Consider the following 14,804-nt stretch of genomic DNA (forward strand, 5'->3'; position numbering starts at 1 on the left):
AAGTTTCCGAAAAGTTCTAGGCAGTGGCAAGACTCCGTTACTTTGTACTTTGTACCGTTACTGCTTAGAAATGGATTTTTCGGGGATTATGAATTTTTTAAAAGTAGCGGAGACTTGCCATTGCCTAGAACTCTACTGAAAATTAATAAATATCTTCAAAACTATACGAGAAATATTTTAGAAGAACCGGAACTATGACTTTCCGACCAGCAGAGCACACTTATCTGCTTAGAAAAGTGTTCTTCGGGGATTATGATTTATTAAAAAGTAACAGAGACTTGCCACTGCCTAAAATTCTTTGAAAAATGAATAAATGTGTTCAGAACTACACCAGAAATAGTTTAGAACTCGTAGAACTATCGAAAATCCGTCAGCGTCTTAGTGTTACGATAAATACATCTTTTTTTTCTATCGGCTGTTTTTTTTATAAAATCGCCAGAACTATTATTAAAAAGTATCAGGAACTATAGAACTCGACTGCATGCGACAAGAACTCTCTTTTATTTTTGATCTGCTGGGAAATGATATGCCAACTTCACCGGCATCGACTTTGCCACATAAAGCCATTATTAACAAGCCAAAGACACCCGAAAGAGCGAGCGTTTCAAGGGAATTTTACAGCACTAAAAAGAATGGCTTTACATTTTTCATTGAGCGATGAAAAGTATGAAAAGTTGTATAAAACCTTTGACGTGATAAGAAGCAAAGGGAGAAGGACAGCAGATTTATAGGAGCACATTTTAAACCTTGTGTTACGAAACGTACAGATAATCAATTTTTGAAAGAATACGTTTTTAAACCCTCTTAGATTTTTCGAAACATTTGTTCAACAGTTTTTAGACTCGGTCTTTATTATACGCCGTATTTACCCCGAGTTGAAATTTTAGCCCTATGTTGAACTTTTAATTCTATTATATAGTAGGACCTAAGACAGTAAAAGAGGTAGAACTGCAAGTACAAAATTTACTGCTACTTTAAAACCGATAGTGTCGAAAACTTCTACTTTTGCCAATTTAGCATTAAAGTAGGTCCTTTTAAGTAGAGCTAAAGTAAATTTTTAGAATTAAAGATTCAAGGGAGGAGTAAAAAATATAATATCACCAAAGTAGGTCATCGTTGGTCTTTGTAAGTGTGTAGATCAGCTAGGTGTAAATTGTCCTTAAAAGTGTCAAAATTTACTCCTACTTCAAAACTGATAGTGTCTATAACTTCTACTTTTGCCCATTTAGCATTAAAGTAGGTCCTTTTAAGTAGGAGCTAAAGTAAATTTTGAGAATTAAAGATTCAAGGGAGGAGTAAAAAATATAATGTCGTCAAAGTAGATCATTGTTGGTCTATGTGTGTAGATCAGCTAGGTGTAAATTATCCTTAAAAGTGTCAAAATACTACCAAAATTTCAACTCTGGTATAGTTTTAGTTTTGCATTTATATTAGCAAAACAATTCCTGCCGACGATAGCATCACATTTAATGGTCGCGATACAAGGAAGGTTTATTAACTGTACAAGCAGCCTCGCAGACAGCGGCAAAGTCTGAAACTTTTGTACGGGGGGTTGACATTCGCGCTAGAGTTACCCTGATTATTGCGGAAGTGAATGCGCACGGCTTCAGGAACCGCGAAGGAAAAGGGGGCTGTGAGTTCTCAGAGCATTATCCGCCGAGTTTATTTCAAGTAAGTGACCTAGAATAATCGCACGCGTTTTATGGGACCTGTGCGCGACGGGCGGCATGCGGTATATAACCGTGGGAGAGAAAGGTCCTAGAGAAAATAAACAATTTTACCACCACGCCATCGCGACGAGGAGGGTGGCGCGAAGAGGAATGTTCGGCCAAGTATGAAATCGTTTGGAACATTTCCGGATGGATTTCTGCAAGTCCTGCGCTCGGAAGAGATAGCTGCAAACGCCCATAAATCGCTCCTTTACGTTCTATCACTTTCCGTTTCTCTCGGCGGTAGTTAAAGCCGACGTGGACGTTTGTAAAATATCAATGCCATATAACTGCGCCAACTTTTGTTTAAACGAACCATTGTTATTATTTTGCTTCATTGCAATTGAGAATAATAACAATATTATTAATAAGTTTGATCTCAAATAAGCTCATTTTACAATGTGTAAATTATTTGTAAATGTTATATTCACGTTCTATCACAGGAAATATTGTACAATTTCGTGAGTGTAATTTATGCATGTAACGATGACGTTTGGCATATTAATTTGCAGTTTTGTAGCCATTGGTCATATTGCGCAATCAGATTCGATTATTGATGGCCGACGGTGATTCTTTGCTCTTTATCTTAACGTCGTTCTAAGTTAAACTATAAAAACTTGTCGGCGTAATAAGAATTTCTGGATAGAAATGTCCGCCTCGGCAATACAATCAGGAGTGTCGTCGTTGATGGGATTGTTGGGTTGCTGAGGCGGCGAGAAGACGACGGGAAGAATCGTACAAAATGATAATACAGCGAAAGAACGTGGAATGAGCGCGTCGTAAATGTAAAACGGGAGGTGAGAGGCTTTGTGTATTCATAGAGATTTAGACATTTCATTGGAACACGTAGAATAACGCGTAGGTATAATATACCTGTAGGTTGAATCTTACAGAAATGTAAAACACGGCGAAGTAATTAATGTGCAACGCATAAATCATTGCAGCATAGCTGTATTTAAGTAATTACTGGAGGATACTTTTTTTAGGCGTTACCTGAATAAATTATAGACTCTTTATAATTTAAGCTCTCTTCTATTTAAATTAAATATAAATCAAAGAAATATATCATGTGATATAATATTCTTCAAACCAGTAAACTGTTTGCGAATGCAACTCTATCGGGGAATTTTACTGATATTTGCAACGTAAATGAAGAAATGTGAATATTGATTTTGGCTCGCTTAGGTTGGACGTATGAATTTGAATCGACAGACGACGATTGTCAGAAAGGGATTGAGCAAAATTACAGAACTGGGTATAATAGAACACATAGAACTATATATCTCAGTGCCTCAGAGCTTAAACCATGTTAAATCATATTTTTTTCCAAAAACGAGATTTTTATATTTTTTTTAGTCAGTTTGTCAAACTGATTCAAAAAATATAAAATAAATCTTGTTTTTGAATAAAATGTGACTGAACATTGTTTACCTCTGAGGCAAATATATAAGCAAATACATTTCTGAATGCTGCATAATGTTTAAAGAATTATCAAAGAATTAAAAGTAATAAAGACAACGTAAAAATAATTGATATTCGGTCTGTATTTTGTATATCGGTATCTTTTCTAAATATTTGTACTACATTCCTACTTTTATTTGGCCTCAAAATATAAGTGTGTTTTCAGAAATAAAAAGAGTAGAGGGAAAGCACAAGAGGTAGTGGAATTTTATCCTATATAGAAAAATTCCATCAGCTTTACTTAAATTTACCGCAATTTAATTAATTCTCTGCTTCTTTCTAAAAATCTCTCATAGGGATATGATATAGATAGGGGGGCACAGTTTAATTAATTTGTGATTTTGTATGTTTTCAAAAAGTAGGCGATAAACGATATTACGAGCCAGCGTAAATAGAAAGGTGAATTTCTTCGTAAACCTGATTTCGAAATAAAGATTCACTAGAAACGCCGGTAAATACTTCTGGATGTATATTTGAGAAAATAAGAAAAAATTATCTGACATCCGACAAGCATTTAGTCCTTCCGTATATTTTTCTTCCTCGCTGTGAGAAAACGAATCGGAATTTTTCGAATTCCGTAACGGGAAGCTACAACAAAAGAGAAATAAAAGCAGTTGAAACGGGAAGATATCGGCTTTGCCGAGTTAAAAATCACAAAGGTGTCCATTCGAAGTGAGCTTTTCGTTTTTCGCTTTCGCGTGGAAACAGGCGCGAGTTAACGTGCCGGCATTTCCACGTTCCCGATGCGTTTTCATATTTTCAATATGCCGATTCGATATGCACCGATACGCAAATTAAATACGGAGATTCGAAATATTTGTGCGATAACCGTATCTCGATTTAAAGCAAAATTGTTTTATTTAACTTGATTTTATTTAAACGGATTTTCTACCTGAAATGTATGGAAAAAAAGTTTGGGGAACATTTTGAAACGTTTCATAAACTGGTATTTAGAAAAAAATAGAGAATGTATTATAAGCCTTAAAAATTAGCGTGATATCGAGAGAATTTTTTAAATAATTTCTATTCTACGATTCAGTTATTTTGGTGGATATGAAACTCGGAACACACACGAGGCGCACTGTACAAATAAATAAGTTGTAAAATCTTTGACCCGAAGTAAAATTGCTATCGTGACGTTAGTCACTTTAACCGTATTCCCTTTAGTTATAATTTCGTATTTCTATCGATAATTTTGTCATGCAGATAGTCCCATCCTGTTACGTCCCAGATGTGAAATACGATCTGCGCCATATTTTACTTATTCGTAATCAATATATAGATTTTCTCAAAATACATTGCTCCCCCGAACGACCGTATACTGCCGATTTAAACGTTACGCGACTCGGACAGTATCTAAGCAAAATATAAAATTAAACATGCTTAATTTTATCACATTTAAGCTTCGAGAACGCGATGTTCGAAATTAAGCCGCGCGCGAGTCATTTTAATTTTTAATAATTATATATTGTTAATTCATGTGTGTGCATTGAATTTGTTTCAGAGGAATGACGACATCAATCGAATCCAAAAGGTGATGGACGATATACTGGAGTCGGAATCCAAGCGTTGCGATCTCGGAAATGTATTGGAACCAGGTAAGCAGGGTGGGATAATATTTCGGAAAAATGAAACACCATCGCGAGAAATATTGCCGCGTGTCGAATACCATTGATATTTCGAGCGAGGGAACGATTGTGTCATGCGGCTGGCATGATTTCCGATCGCGTCTAGTAGTAAGGCGTACCATATGCTCGAACGATCTTGAATCCGACGCCTGCTGCGAATCTCGCCGGCTGCTTCGTATCATTCATCTTTCATAATCTTTCATAATCTCTCTATTCGCGCGCCTTATCTATTCGTGTCCGCCTCTGTATTAGGTGAAAATTACGATTGATCGTTAGACGCCGGCACGTTTTAATTGATATCGCTGTATTAGTTGGCTAAATATAGTAGACGAACTGCGGGCCATTTAATTAGATCGGCAGCGCGGGGAGAAAGGTGACGCGGTCGATCACAAATAATTATCATTCGTAATAGAATCGGAAATAATTGCATTAATTCCTCCAGTGTATGCCAGCGGTACATATTGGTAATTTTTTTTTACGGCACTCGCGTTTATTTAAATATTAATAACGTGCTCACATTATGTCGACGTCGTTTCAACATTTGCGTATGTAATAAAAAATTTGCAAATCTTTCATTTCACCATTTTTATTGCATCGTAGTGAGAGAGAATTTAGGTCGCGAGATTAATTCGGCTTCTTTGTGCTCCTGCACCTGTTCGCGGAAAACAAAATAATTTACGGTGCTTTTCGGAGGTAATTCGCGCGATTCCGATAATCAGGATTGGCGACAGTAAACAATGGAAAATCAACAGGTTATAAACTTGCATAATGCGTCCCGGAAAGATCGGAAGATGATCCGCGCGACACACGCGACGCACGGACTAATGTTAACCGCGCGCTCCCGCACGTGTCGCAGCACACGCTTCGCGTTTTCGCGCGTGTACACACGCGCGTGAGTAAACAGCATCCGCAGAATGTCTCCGGAGCAATTAACGTTGCAATTAATCCCGCATCGCGATGCTGGCCCGTTCGAGCAGCTCGACGAAATCAAACGCGAAGCTACCGTGCCGTCATTAATTACACGAGCGTCATTGTGAATTCAGGCGTGAGTTCCGCGAGTTTCGCTTATTGTGTCGTCTTACAAAAGGAAGTCGGACGGGCGTGTTACTCAACACGCTAAAATCGCGTCAGTTATTTTATTAACTCGAATCCCAATTACCACACGTAAATCCTTTGAGTTACATTAAGGCGGAATGATTGAACACATTCAGAGATCTTTCAGAAGCATTTGTCACATTTCGCAGTTCGGTCTATTCAAAGGGGAAGAACGTTTTAACTCGAGATTAATTGACGTTAAAATCGAGATAATCGCAAAAAGGCCCCGGTAAAATTATTTCACCCTTTACTACCGTTGAGAAACGAAAAATTTCAAGGCAGCTTGAAAGAACAAAGACTCGATGAATAGTGCTGCTATGTAGATTATAGTTCATACAGTTATACGAAGTTAAAAGTACTTTTTTATAACTCTACCGCTTTACATAATTCAGTTTTATTATTGCGCATAATTTATGAAGTGCCCGATGAACCTATCAACTTTTTTATTGGTCTTAAATACATTGTACATGCAAGGGGGTAACCACTTGATGCAATTATGGGACAATGTCTCCGAAATCATTGTGAAATCCTTACGAAATCCACATGTAATCGTTTTGTCTTCATTTCAAAGTTTCTTTACTCGTTAGACAATAACATTAGATTTGAACATTTTCGCAACTTGTTTTCATTTTTCGATAACATTTTCTTCTTTCAGTGCATATCCAAATATATATCATAGTTCCTGCCTATAAGCGCGTATTAGTCTTCGTTAAAACGTCGATACACCTTTGCGCGCAAATTTGGAACAATAAACAGTAGATACAAATACAAAATTACTTCTCGTTAAGACCACGAATAGACTAGTAGGAAAAGCAAATACTTGTTGCTAAAATAAAAAAAATATAATGTTTTGAGGAAATCTAACTGTTCTTTGAGATTTAACAACGTCACATATTTTTAAGCGCGCGTATAGGAAATTTATTTGCAATTAGATGAAATTATTTGTAATCAGATAAAATCGCACGAAATGAAGTGAAATCATGTGATCGGTGGGTCAACATTTTAGCCAGTGGTTACCCCCTTGGTACGAAGTCTCGTTCAGCATTTTCCTAATTATTATTTAAGTAATTATTTTAAATATATTTTCTCCAAACTTTCTTTCGTTTAGCTTAGCATAATTATATATATATATATATATATATATTTTGTATTTTATTCGATTCAAGATTAGACGTCGAAAAAGCGAAAATACAGTCGCTACTCATTTGTTTCAGGATTCTACATTGCCCTCTTAAAGCAGAAGAAAAACAGCACAAACGAAATATACGTTATTAAAGTTTCAAGCCACTTTGATCTCGGTGAAGTTTTGTCGCAATTGACGAGTTGTATAAACCTTACTAGTCCGAACACCGATATCCGACGCCGAAAAGCAACGGATATCTTTCGAGGAAGCTTTTCTTCTCGCTTTTTGAGTGCATTTGTTGACGTACACGTCTACTCTCGTTAAGATTTGATATTTTTTTTCCACAATAAAGTTATCATTATACATGACGCGCAAGGGAAATATCTGGTGCACCGCGGCGTAATTCATGGCTTATACGGATAATGAATATGCCGATAATATCGAGTACATTGTTTCAAGTAAATACGGTAGTCCGCCGCTCCGTGTGGCCTCCTGTTCGCACACAGAGTTCGCGCACGCATAATATACATGCGGGGATACGGCTAAATGCAATTCTATACGGATCTCCAGGATCCTAATGGATTCCCATTTCTGTAAGCCATGTCAGGCTCACCGCTGGAAGACCGGCAATACGGAGAACCGCGTCGAATTTCGCACTTGGCTTTGAATGCCGAACAATCCCGACGATCGCTCGGCGGCCCGCTGACATTATTCTCATTGCCGTTTATGACAATAGCCGATTCGCTCGACGTAACCTGACAACACATTTAATAATAATATAGCGGGATATATATATAGGTGTATGATCTAATCTCTGATTCTCTCGTCGCGCGCCGAGGAGCCCGATTCATTATTTCCGCAGCTATAACTGGAGAAATCCATGCGAATCGACGTAGCGAATATTTGTACGTACGTTTATGAAACGAGTACAGTTTGTAAGCGCTCCGCAAATACAAAGGACTTTAATATCTACGTGGTATCTTCCCGCGGGTTGTAATTAAAAACCTGTCGCAAACGCGACTGTAAGTTCCGAACAAGTAAAAACGTCGGGACGAAGTGCCTCCGTGTACTTTTCCCGCGCGTCATATGTAATAATAATGAGATTACTTTGCTGCTTCAGATACCCTCGTAGTTTATCTTTGCGCTAATATTTCGATGCGATCTATTCAGGCTGGTGTCCCGAGATTTGGGACAAGATACTATGCTGGAACTCGACGGCACCTGGGCAACTAGCTGTTCAGCAGTGCCCCTCTTACATCGTGGGTTTCGACATCGCTCATGTACGTAGTCATGATCACGTGCATAGGTACATCAGCTGGATCGATCCGGGTAAATTCTCCGGAAACTACTTTCAACTACCGCGGCGAAATTTTACTCGTCGGACTAATGACACCGGAACGAATTAATATCGAGATCCTCGTAGAACTGAGACACTTAATTAGATCAGTCCCTCGATCTAAGAACGCCACTCTCTGGCGCGTAAGATCCTCACGGATCGACGATAGAATCCACTTTTCAGATTCAAGTGATTGAAAAGACTCCGATGCGGTTGCGAACGACTCCTCGACGAGTTCGAGCTCCGTTTTTCCTCCGACAAAGTCTCTCTACGCGTCATCTCGTTTTAAAACTTTCTTACATTCGCCTTTAGAACGTCTTTGCAAATAATCCGTGAATTTTTAAATTCTATCTTGGAGAAAATTGGTCTAAAACGAATTTGAAATAAGCCTCTACTTCGGTGCGCTCTATTACGTAGCTCGAGAGACAGCGATGTATCCGGATATGTTTGTTCGAATCATCATCGTCATCGAATCGATTAAAGAATTAAAAGGGAGTGCATATTTCAGGCATTTGCCTCGAAGCAATGCATGCCGGACGGTCAATGGTACTGGAACGCCGAAACCGATAGCACGTGGACCAACTTCACTCAGTGCTATCGAAACCCTCTAGTCACCGTCTTAATGAACATATCGGATGCAAACAACGCCACTCTCATTAAGGTAAAAAAAAAAGACAGCGGACCGGGACAAGAGATTATTCGTCTCGCTGAGAACGTAGGTGAGGATAAGTAAATTCGGAACAATGAAACCTTCTCCCGGGTTTCCGCGGCACCGCCGCGTGGAGGCCGGCGGAGATGAAAAGATCGATTGGAATCACACGGCGACATGACGTCAGTTGCTTTACTCGTGAGGAAATGAGAGCCGTAAACGACGTTTTGTCCAGTGGGAGGGGGATGCGTCACGACGCTTTGCACTGTTCACGGGGACCCCGAGACGTTGCTGCGGAGTTAGTTTCCAGACTTGGACGATAATGAACCGAGCGGGCGAGCAAATGAGCCAATAGCTACGGCGTAATGGTGTTATCGAGGAGGTCGGGCGGAAAGTACTGAAAAGAATTTTCCACCAAGACCCGCGCGCTTAATTTTTAAGTGAGGCAGAATTCGCACACATCGCGTAACGTTAAAATAGAGGCGTCAGCTTTAGAACTTTTAGAAAATTAGAGGGAATCCTATATTTTTCCAATAATCACCTGTCTGACCTTTTTTAGCAATCTTTTAGTCCGTAGCTGTTAGCGCGCGAAAGTTAAGTGAGAAAAATAACAGAGCAAATAATTTCTCGTTAAGAGGGACGTTTACTTAAATTACTCCATTATCCAAATGGGTTAAATATTTGAGACACAAATTGACAACTTTAATACAAATTTAATACAAACAAATACTCAAGGAAGGAAGCGCACTCAATGCGTGAATATAGGACAACTATACAAATTTTGTAAGGAGCTTTCGTAAAGCGACGACGAAATCGTAACGTAATAGCAAGTGATCTCCTTGAGGATCATAAAGCTAGCATGAAAGGGAGTACACAATGAGACACGGAATGCCGTCAATGTACAGTACAGTAGAGATCTGTATGGTAGAGAATTAGAGAGGTTTATGAAAGCCATAAATTAAACACAATTTCAAACTTTGGTAATTTGCTCTCCTATATAGTAGAGATCATATGACATTGTTTTCGGGAGCTTTGTCGAAGTTACTGCCAACAAATTAATTAGGAAATGTCGCGCTTAAGATTGTTTGCATGAAATAAATCATTACGTTTAATGCACTGTCAATGGCAATTACTTAAAAAATTATTTATATTTATAATTTATAACTTCGCGGAGAAATCTATATTTTTTTGTTGTTTCAATTAGTTTTACAATTGATCGTAAACGCGCGTCGTTGAATTATTTTATTAATTAAATTCATAGTCGAATGGTAAGTCAATAATTATTTCCCATCTAGAGTACAATTGCATGTTGTAGAAATTCTTCCCAATCGTGAAGACCATCTCGAAACTCGGCTACTCAATTTCGCTCTTCACTCTCATCATCGCATTTTGCATTTTGGCCACCATCAAGTAAGTATACTTGTAATATAATGTGATCTTAACATATGTTTGCAAAACAAGGCGTCTCGCTTTCAACCTTTTTCATTCTTTTAATATGAAAAGATAAAAAAATTATTGTCAAATGTCTCTTAAAAACGTTTTATCATATTTCTCGATCGTAATTTCTTTATTCCCAATATATCGTGTTGTAAATAAGGAATTTAACGTCGCGGCTGCCCCTGAAAAGGCCATAAAATTTAGTGTCTTGTTTACGCTGATATAAAATCGTGACTCTTGAGGGTCACGCGGGATCTTCTCATCGCGGGCACGATTGGTTTTGTCTCAAAATCATATACCGATGTCTCACGGCGCCGCATAAAGTCTCGCACCACCTAATTAAAACGTAATTCGCGTTGCCACGTTCAAGTTTGTCTCCCATCGGACGTAGGAAATTGCGATGCCCGCGGAATATATTGCACATGCACCTGTTCGTCTCGTTCGTGATGCGAGCATTCATGGCGCTACTGAAAGACATGCTCTTCGTGTCCGGCATCGGACTGGCGGAGGCGGTGATCAAAGTCAACGATGGCTTCTGGCTACTCGACGAGAAGGAGAGCAATTGGCAATGTAAGACGTTCACCAGTCTGTGGCAGTACTTCATCCTGGCTAACTACTCGTGGATCCTGATGGAAGGTATATATCTTCACAATCTGGTCTTCCTGGCGCTTTTCACCGACTCCAATTCCAGCATCGCAGGCTACGTCGTTTTCGGATGGGGTAAATAAGATTAATCTCAGAAATTACCGTTAATCCTGAGGGATTTGCGGGATTTTCGTCACATATACCTGCATTAGTTGTAATTTGTCTTGCACTCTTTAATTAGTAACTACTTTCCAATAGTATTTTGATGCGTTATATTAACAAGATATGCAAGATAAAAACTTTTTAAAATAAATTTAAAGAGGAACAAGATATATTTATACTGACTCTTCTCTTTACTCAGAATTTAATTTGAGATGAATTTTCAAGAACTGAAAGGCTTTGTATTCAAAGATGAACGAAGACAATGAAGACGAATCAATGAATTGCTCTTATTAGTTGATTAATCGGCAAGAAAATATTCTTTTTATTTTTAATAAACGTTTGTTATTGTTAATTTGTCTTTTTATTGCTATTTATACTATTTTAATGATGACAATAAAAAGATAGACTCTGAAATTTCATTGATAGAAATCTTGATTAACATGAAATAAGAGACAGTGTATAAATCTCTAGATCTCTTTTGAAGTATCCTGACTGTCTCGGCAGCAAAGGGCAACAGAATTCCCCACAGGAAAATGTAGAATCCTTCAATTTTCAAGAATTCTCGAGAGTTCTAAAAAATCATGACGGTTCTACGTGAAACATGACACATCGATTGCAAAAATCATCGAAACTTATGCAACGATACGACAATAATGGCATAATTTCGGCTATATTGTTATTACACATATCTTCCTCCTATAGTTTTCCTCAAATGGTGTTTCAACTGAATTTATCTCAATTACACCTTAGGCATCTTTTTTAAATACATATTTATTATACGTACACATTTTTAATTTTCCTATTTTGAGATTATTAATTCTCCATTGAAGTGAAATTTCGGAGTCTATCTTTTAATTATCATCATTAAAATAGTATGAATAGCAATTGAATTGTAGAAAAACATTCTTTTTCCCTCTATACTTATAAAAACTTCAGGGGAGACGCCAGAACTCACGTTCTACTAAATTATTTACCTCCTCTTGTCATTAGAGAAGCTTAATAAGCAAAACTTATTATAAGCATAATCCATTTAATAAATTTCTCATGCGATTGTCACAACTTTGTCTTGCAGGTTTGCCAGCCATATTTATCTTACCTTGGGTAGTTACGAGGATCATATTCCAGGATACGTACTGCTGGACGACCAACGAGAAGCCGCTCTTGTTCCTCTTCATACGGGTGCCCACGATGCTCTCTATTCTGGTAAGAATGCCTCGTTGAGCTCGTAATTAATTCAGTCGCACATTAATCCATCGCTCTTATCTGGCTACGCTAGATAAATTTCGTGCTCTTCATCAACATCGTGAGAGTGCTGCTGGTGAAGCTCAAGTCCACCATGTCGGAGGAAACGCAAAGATACAAGTAAGTTCTGTGCGTACAAGTGACACAAAAGCTATTTCCGATAGAAATACGATGTAATTGATAATATTATTTCCGTCCTGGTGAAATTATTAATGAAACGGCATGTGCCAAAAACTATTTTGTGTAATAGAATGTGCAAATATATGTCTAACATGATGATTAGGCGTTGGGCTAGAAGCACGTTAGTCCTGGTGCCACTCTTTGGGGTTCACTACGCGTTCTTCATTGGGATGTCGTACAGCATCGGCGTAAATGAGACCGTAGAAGTCGTCTGGCTCTTCTGCGACCAGCTGTTCGCGTCTTTCCAGGTAACTCGCAATTATTAATGGCGCTACTTTACTTGTCGCCGGGCTGCCTTAAAGTTGTTACGCAAGAAATCGTGTAACAACTGCCGCATCATCAATTATGTCTCGCCAAACAGCTTAACATTAATAAACAGTTAATCCACTAAGTTGAAAAAATTAAGTTGCACGTACATTGAACAGATAGATGATTTTATGTCTTAAATTTGATACCGCTGGTTTTACGTATCTTTATATCTTGAATAGCGTAATATTTAAACAGCTGCGCAGACGGTGGAGTTGAACGTTGTTTTAAGAACTTCTTGTAATTCTTTCTCTTTCGTTTTATCTATGCATTTTAATTCATTGCTTCCTTTCTCTTAATATTTATTTTTTTTAAGTAACAAAATAAAAATTTAATAGGAAAAATAAAACACTTTTGTACGTGTATGAAGAATACAAGTTTTCTAAAGATTTGCGTTCGAGAAAGGGATCCAGACTTTGCTGGGCGAGAATTGAAATCGAACGACGGGACGATCGATGTTATCTCTGTTTCCGAAAGGGCTTTTTCGTGGCGGTGCTGTATTGCTTCCTGAACGGCGAAGTGAGGGCCGAAGTATCGAGAACACTTCGCGGAATCAAGTGGACGCGTCTACGTGGGTTCCGATGGGGTCCGAGACCGTCGACGCATTCGGTCAGCACGTGCAGCTGCAACAACGTCTCGAAATCCAGTCGTCGGAACTCAAGAAGACCCAGATGGTGGAAGTCGCGCTGGAAGGCGCCCTCCTGTCTTTACCAGGATCGCGCCATTCGTCGGTCCACCCACTCGATGGCGAGTACACAAGGTGTCCCCTTAAATCCTACGAACGTCGTGTCCCTTCGTGTGTCTCGTTCTTGTTAAGTCATAGTGTTTCGAAGCGACTTCGATCAAACACCGATTAACTTCATCGGCGTGATTGCAATCCAGCAAGCTGACTGGACTTTCGGAATAAAATCCATTGTTCCTGATTTACTCTTTCCCTCTGTATATAAACAAAATCAATTGCTCTATTTAATTTAAGAATATATTATTTGGTAAATTAATCGCCGACTAACAATAAGTTAATCGAGATTTGGTCGAAGTCCCTGTTACTGTTTAAATGTTTGCTTTTGATCTCTTTGCATAGATGATTAGAAGATGGGCTACGCTGATGATTTTCAGAAATAATTCAAACTCTTCTACTAAATTTTACGGGATACTTTGAATAAATTTCAGAAATTCGAATAAAATATGAAACAAATTATGCAATTTTTTAAATTTTGCTTAACTTGGCTACTTTGGATAACCATTTGAATAAATGATAAATAAGTCCGGTACCGTGGCATTTATATTCAATCACCTAAACGTGACGCAAGTGAAGACATAACGGATTTATTTAGAAAAATTCGCTAACGTTGATCGAGCGCGTTAGACGTTAAAGTGGGTACGGGAGATCGTTATTCTCTGTCTCAGAAATTCTAAAGTGGGAATATTTCACATAGCTATGCTGAAAATAATATAGCGCGATACACCGCATAGAGAAGTCAGACGTCGCGACGGGTTGGCGCCCTTAAAGTGACTAAATCCGAAGTCAGGGAGTCCGGTCGATAGCGTTGCTGCGAAGAGGAGAGCCCGAATGCTCGAAATCCGCCCGACGCGCAGTATTGCGCGGCGTACATGACCCGCAGCGCAATTTTGCAGATGTTGGAACGAGAGGAGGTAGTTTAGCGAGCAGCCGGGGCTACCTAGAGATCGCGGGTAACGGCCAGCCGCCGAAGCAGCCGGCGACGCAGGATCATCACGCTCATCACACATCGCCCATGTGCAGCAAGTACACTGATCAATCGCTACTCTCCTTCTGCTCGGTGAGTATCATCGTTTTGCGCGAGTATCCGTAAGTATCGCGTCCACCACGTTATAATCCCCGTAATCCAGTTGCCGATAAAATTCTCTCTCT

General features: G+C 38.8%; 1 protein-coding gene across 10 annotated transcripts in view; it reads left to right on the forward strand.

Moving 5' to 3' along the window:
* LOC105569394 (parathyroid hormone/parathyroid hormone-related peptide receptor-like) overlaps positions 1–14,804 on the forward strand; it is a 59,101-nt gene that overhangs the window by 41,778 nt on the left and 2,519 nt on the right. For 6 of the 10 annotated variants that reach the window (XM_012025829.1, XM_012025830.1, XM_012025833.1 and 3 more), the window contains 10 exons: positions 4,675–4,768; positions 8,187–8,296; positions 8,861–9,013; positions 10,317–10,411; positions 10,809–11,158; positions 12,258–12,388; positions 12,462–12,547; positions 12,711–12,855; positions 13,391–13,673; positions 14,549–14,712. In XM_012025829.1, coding sequence (XP_011881219.1) covers positions 4,675–4,768; positions 8,187–8,296; positions 8,861–9,013; positions 10,317–10,411; positions 10,809–11,158; positions 12,258–12,388; positions 12,462–12,547; positions 12,711–12,855; positions 13,391–13,673; positions 14,549–14,712 — 1,611 coding nt within the window. Of the gene's footprint in view, positions 1–4,674; positions 4,769–8,186; positions 8,297–8,860; positions 9,014–10,316; positions 10,412–10,808; positions 11,159–12,257; positions 12,389–12,461; positions 12,548–12,710; positions 12,856–13,390; positions 13,674–14,548; positions 14,713–14,804 lie in introns of those variants that run through there. The other 4 variants (XM_012025836.1, XM_012025837.1, XM_012025838.1 and 1 more) reach the window with 4 other exon arrangements.

This window comes from Vollenhovia emeryi, unplaced genomic scaffold, assembly GCF_000949405.1.
Source record: "Vollenhovia emeryi isolate VEMERY1.0 unplaced genomic scaffold, V.emery_V1.0 DF939124.1, whole genome shotgun sequence".
Classification (NCBI taxonomy): domain Eukaryota; kingdom Metazoa; phylum Arthropoda; class Insecta; order Hymenoptera; family Formicidae; genus Vollenhovia; species Vollenhovia emeryi.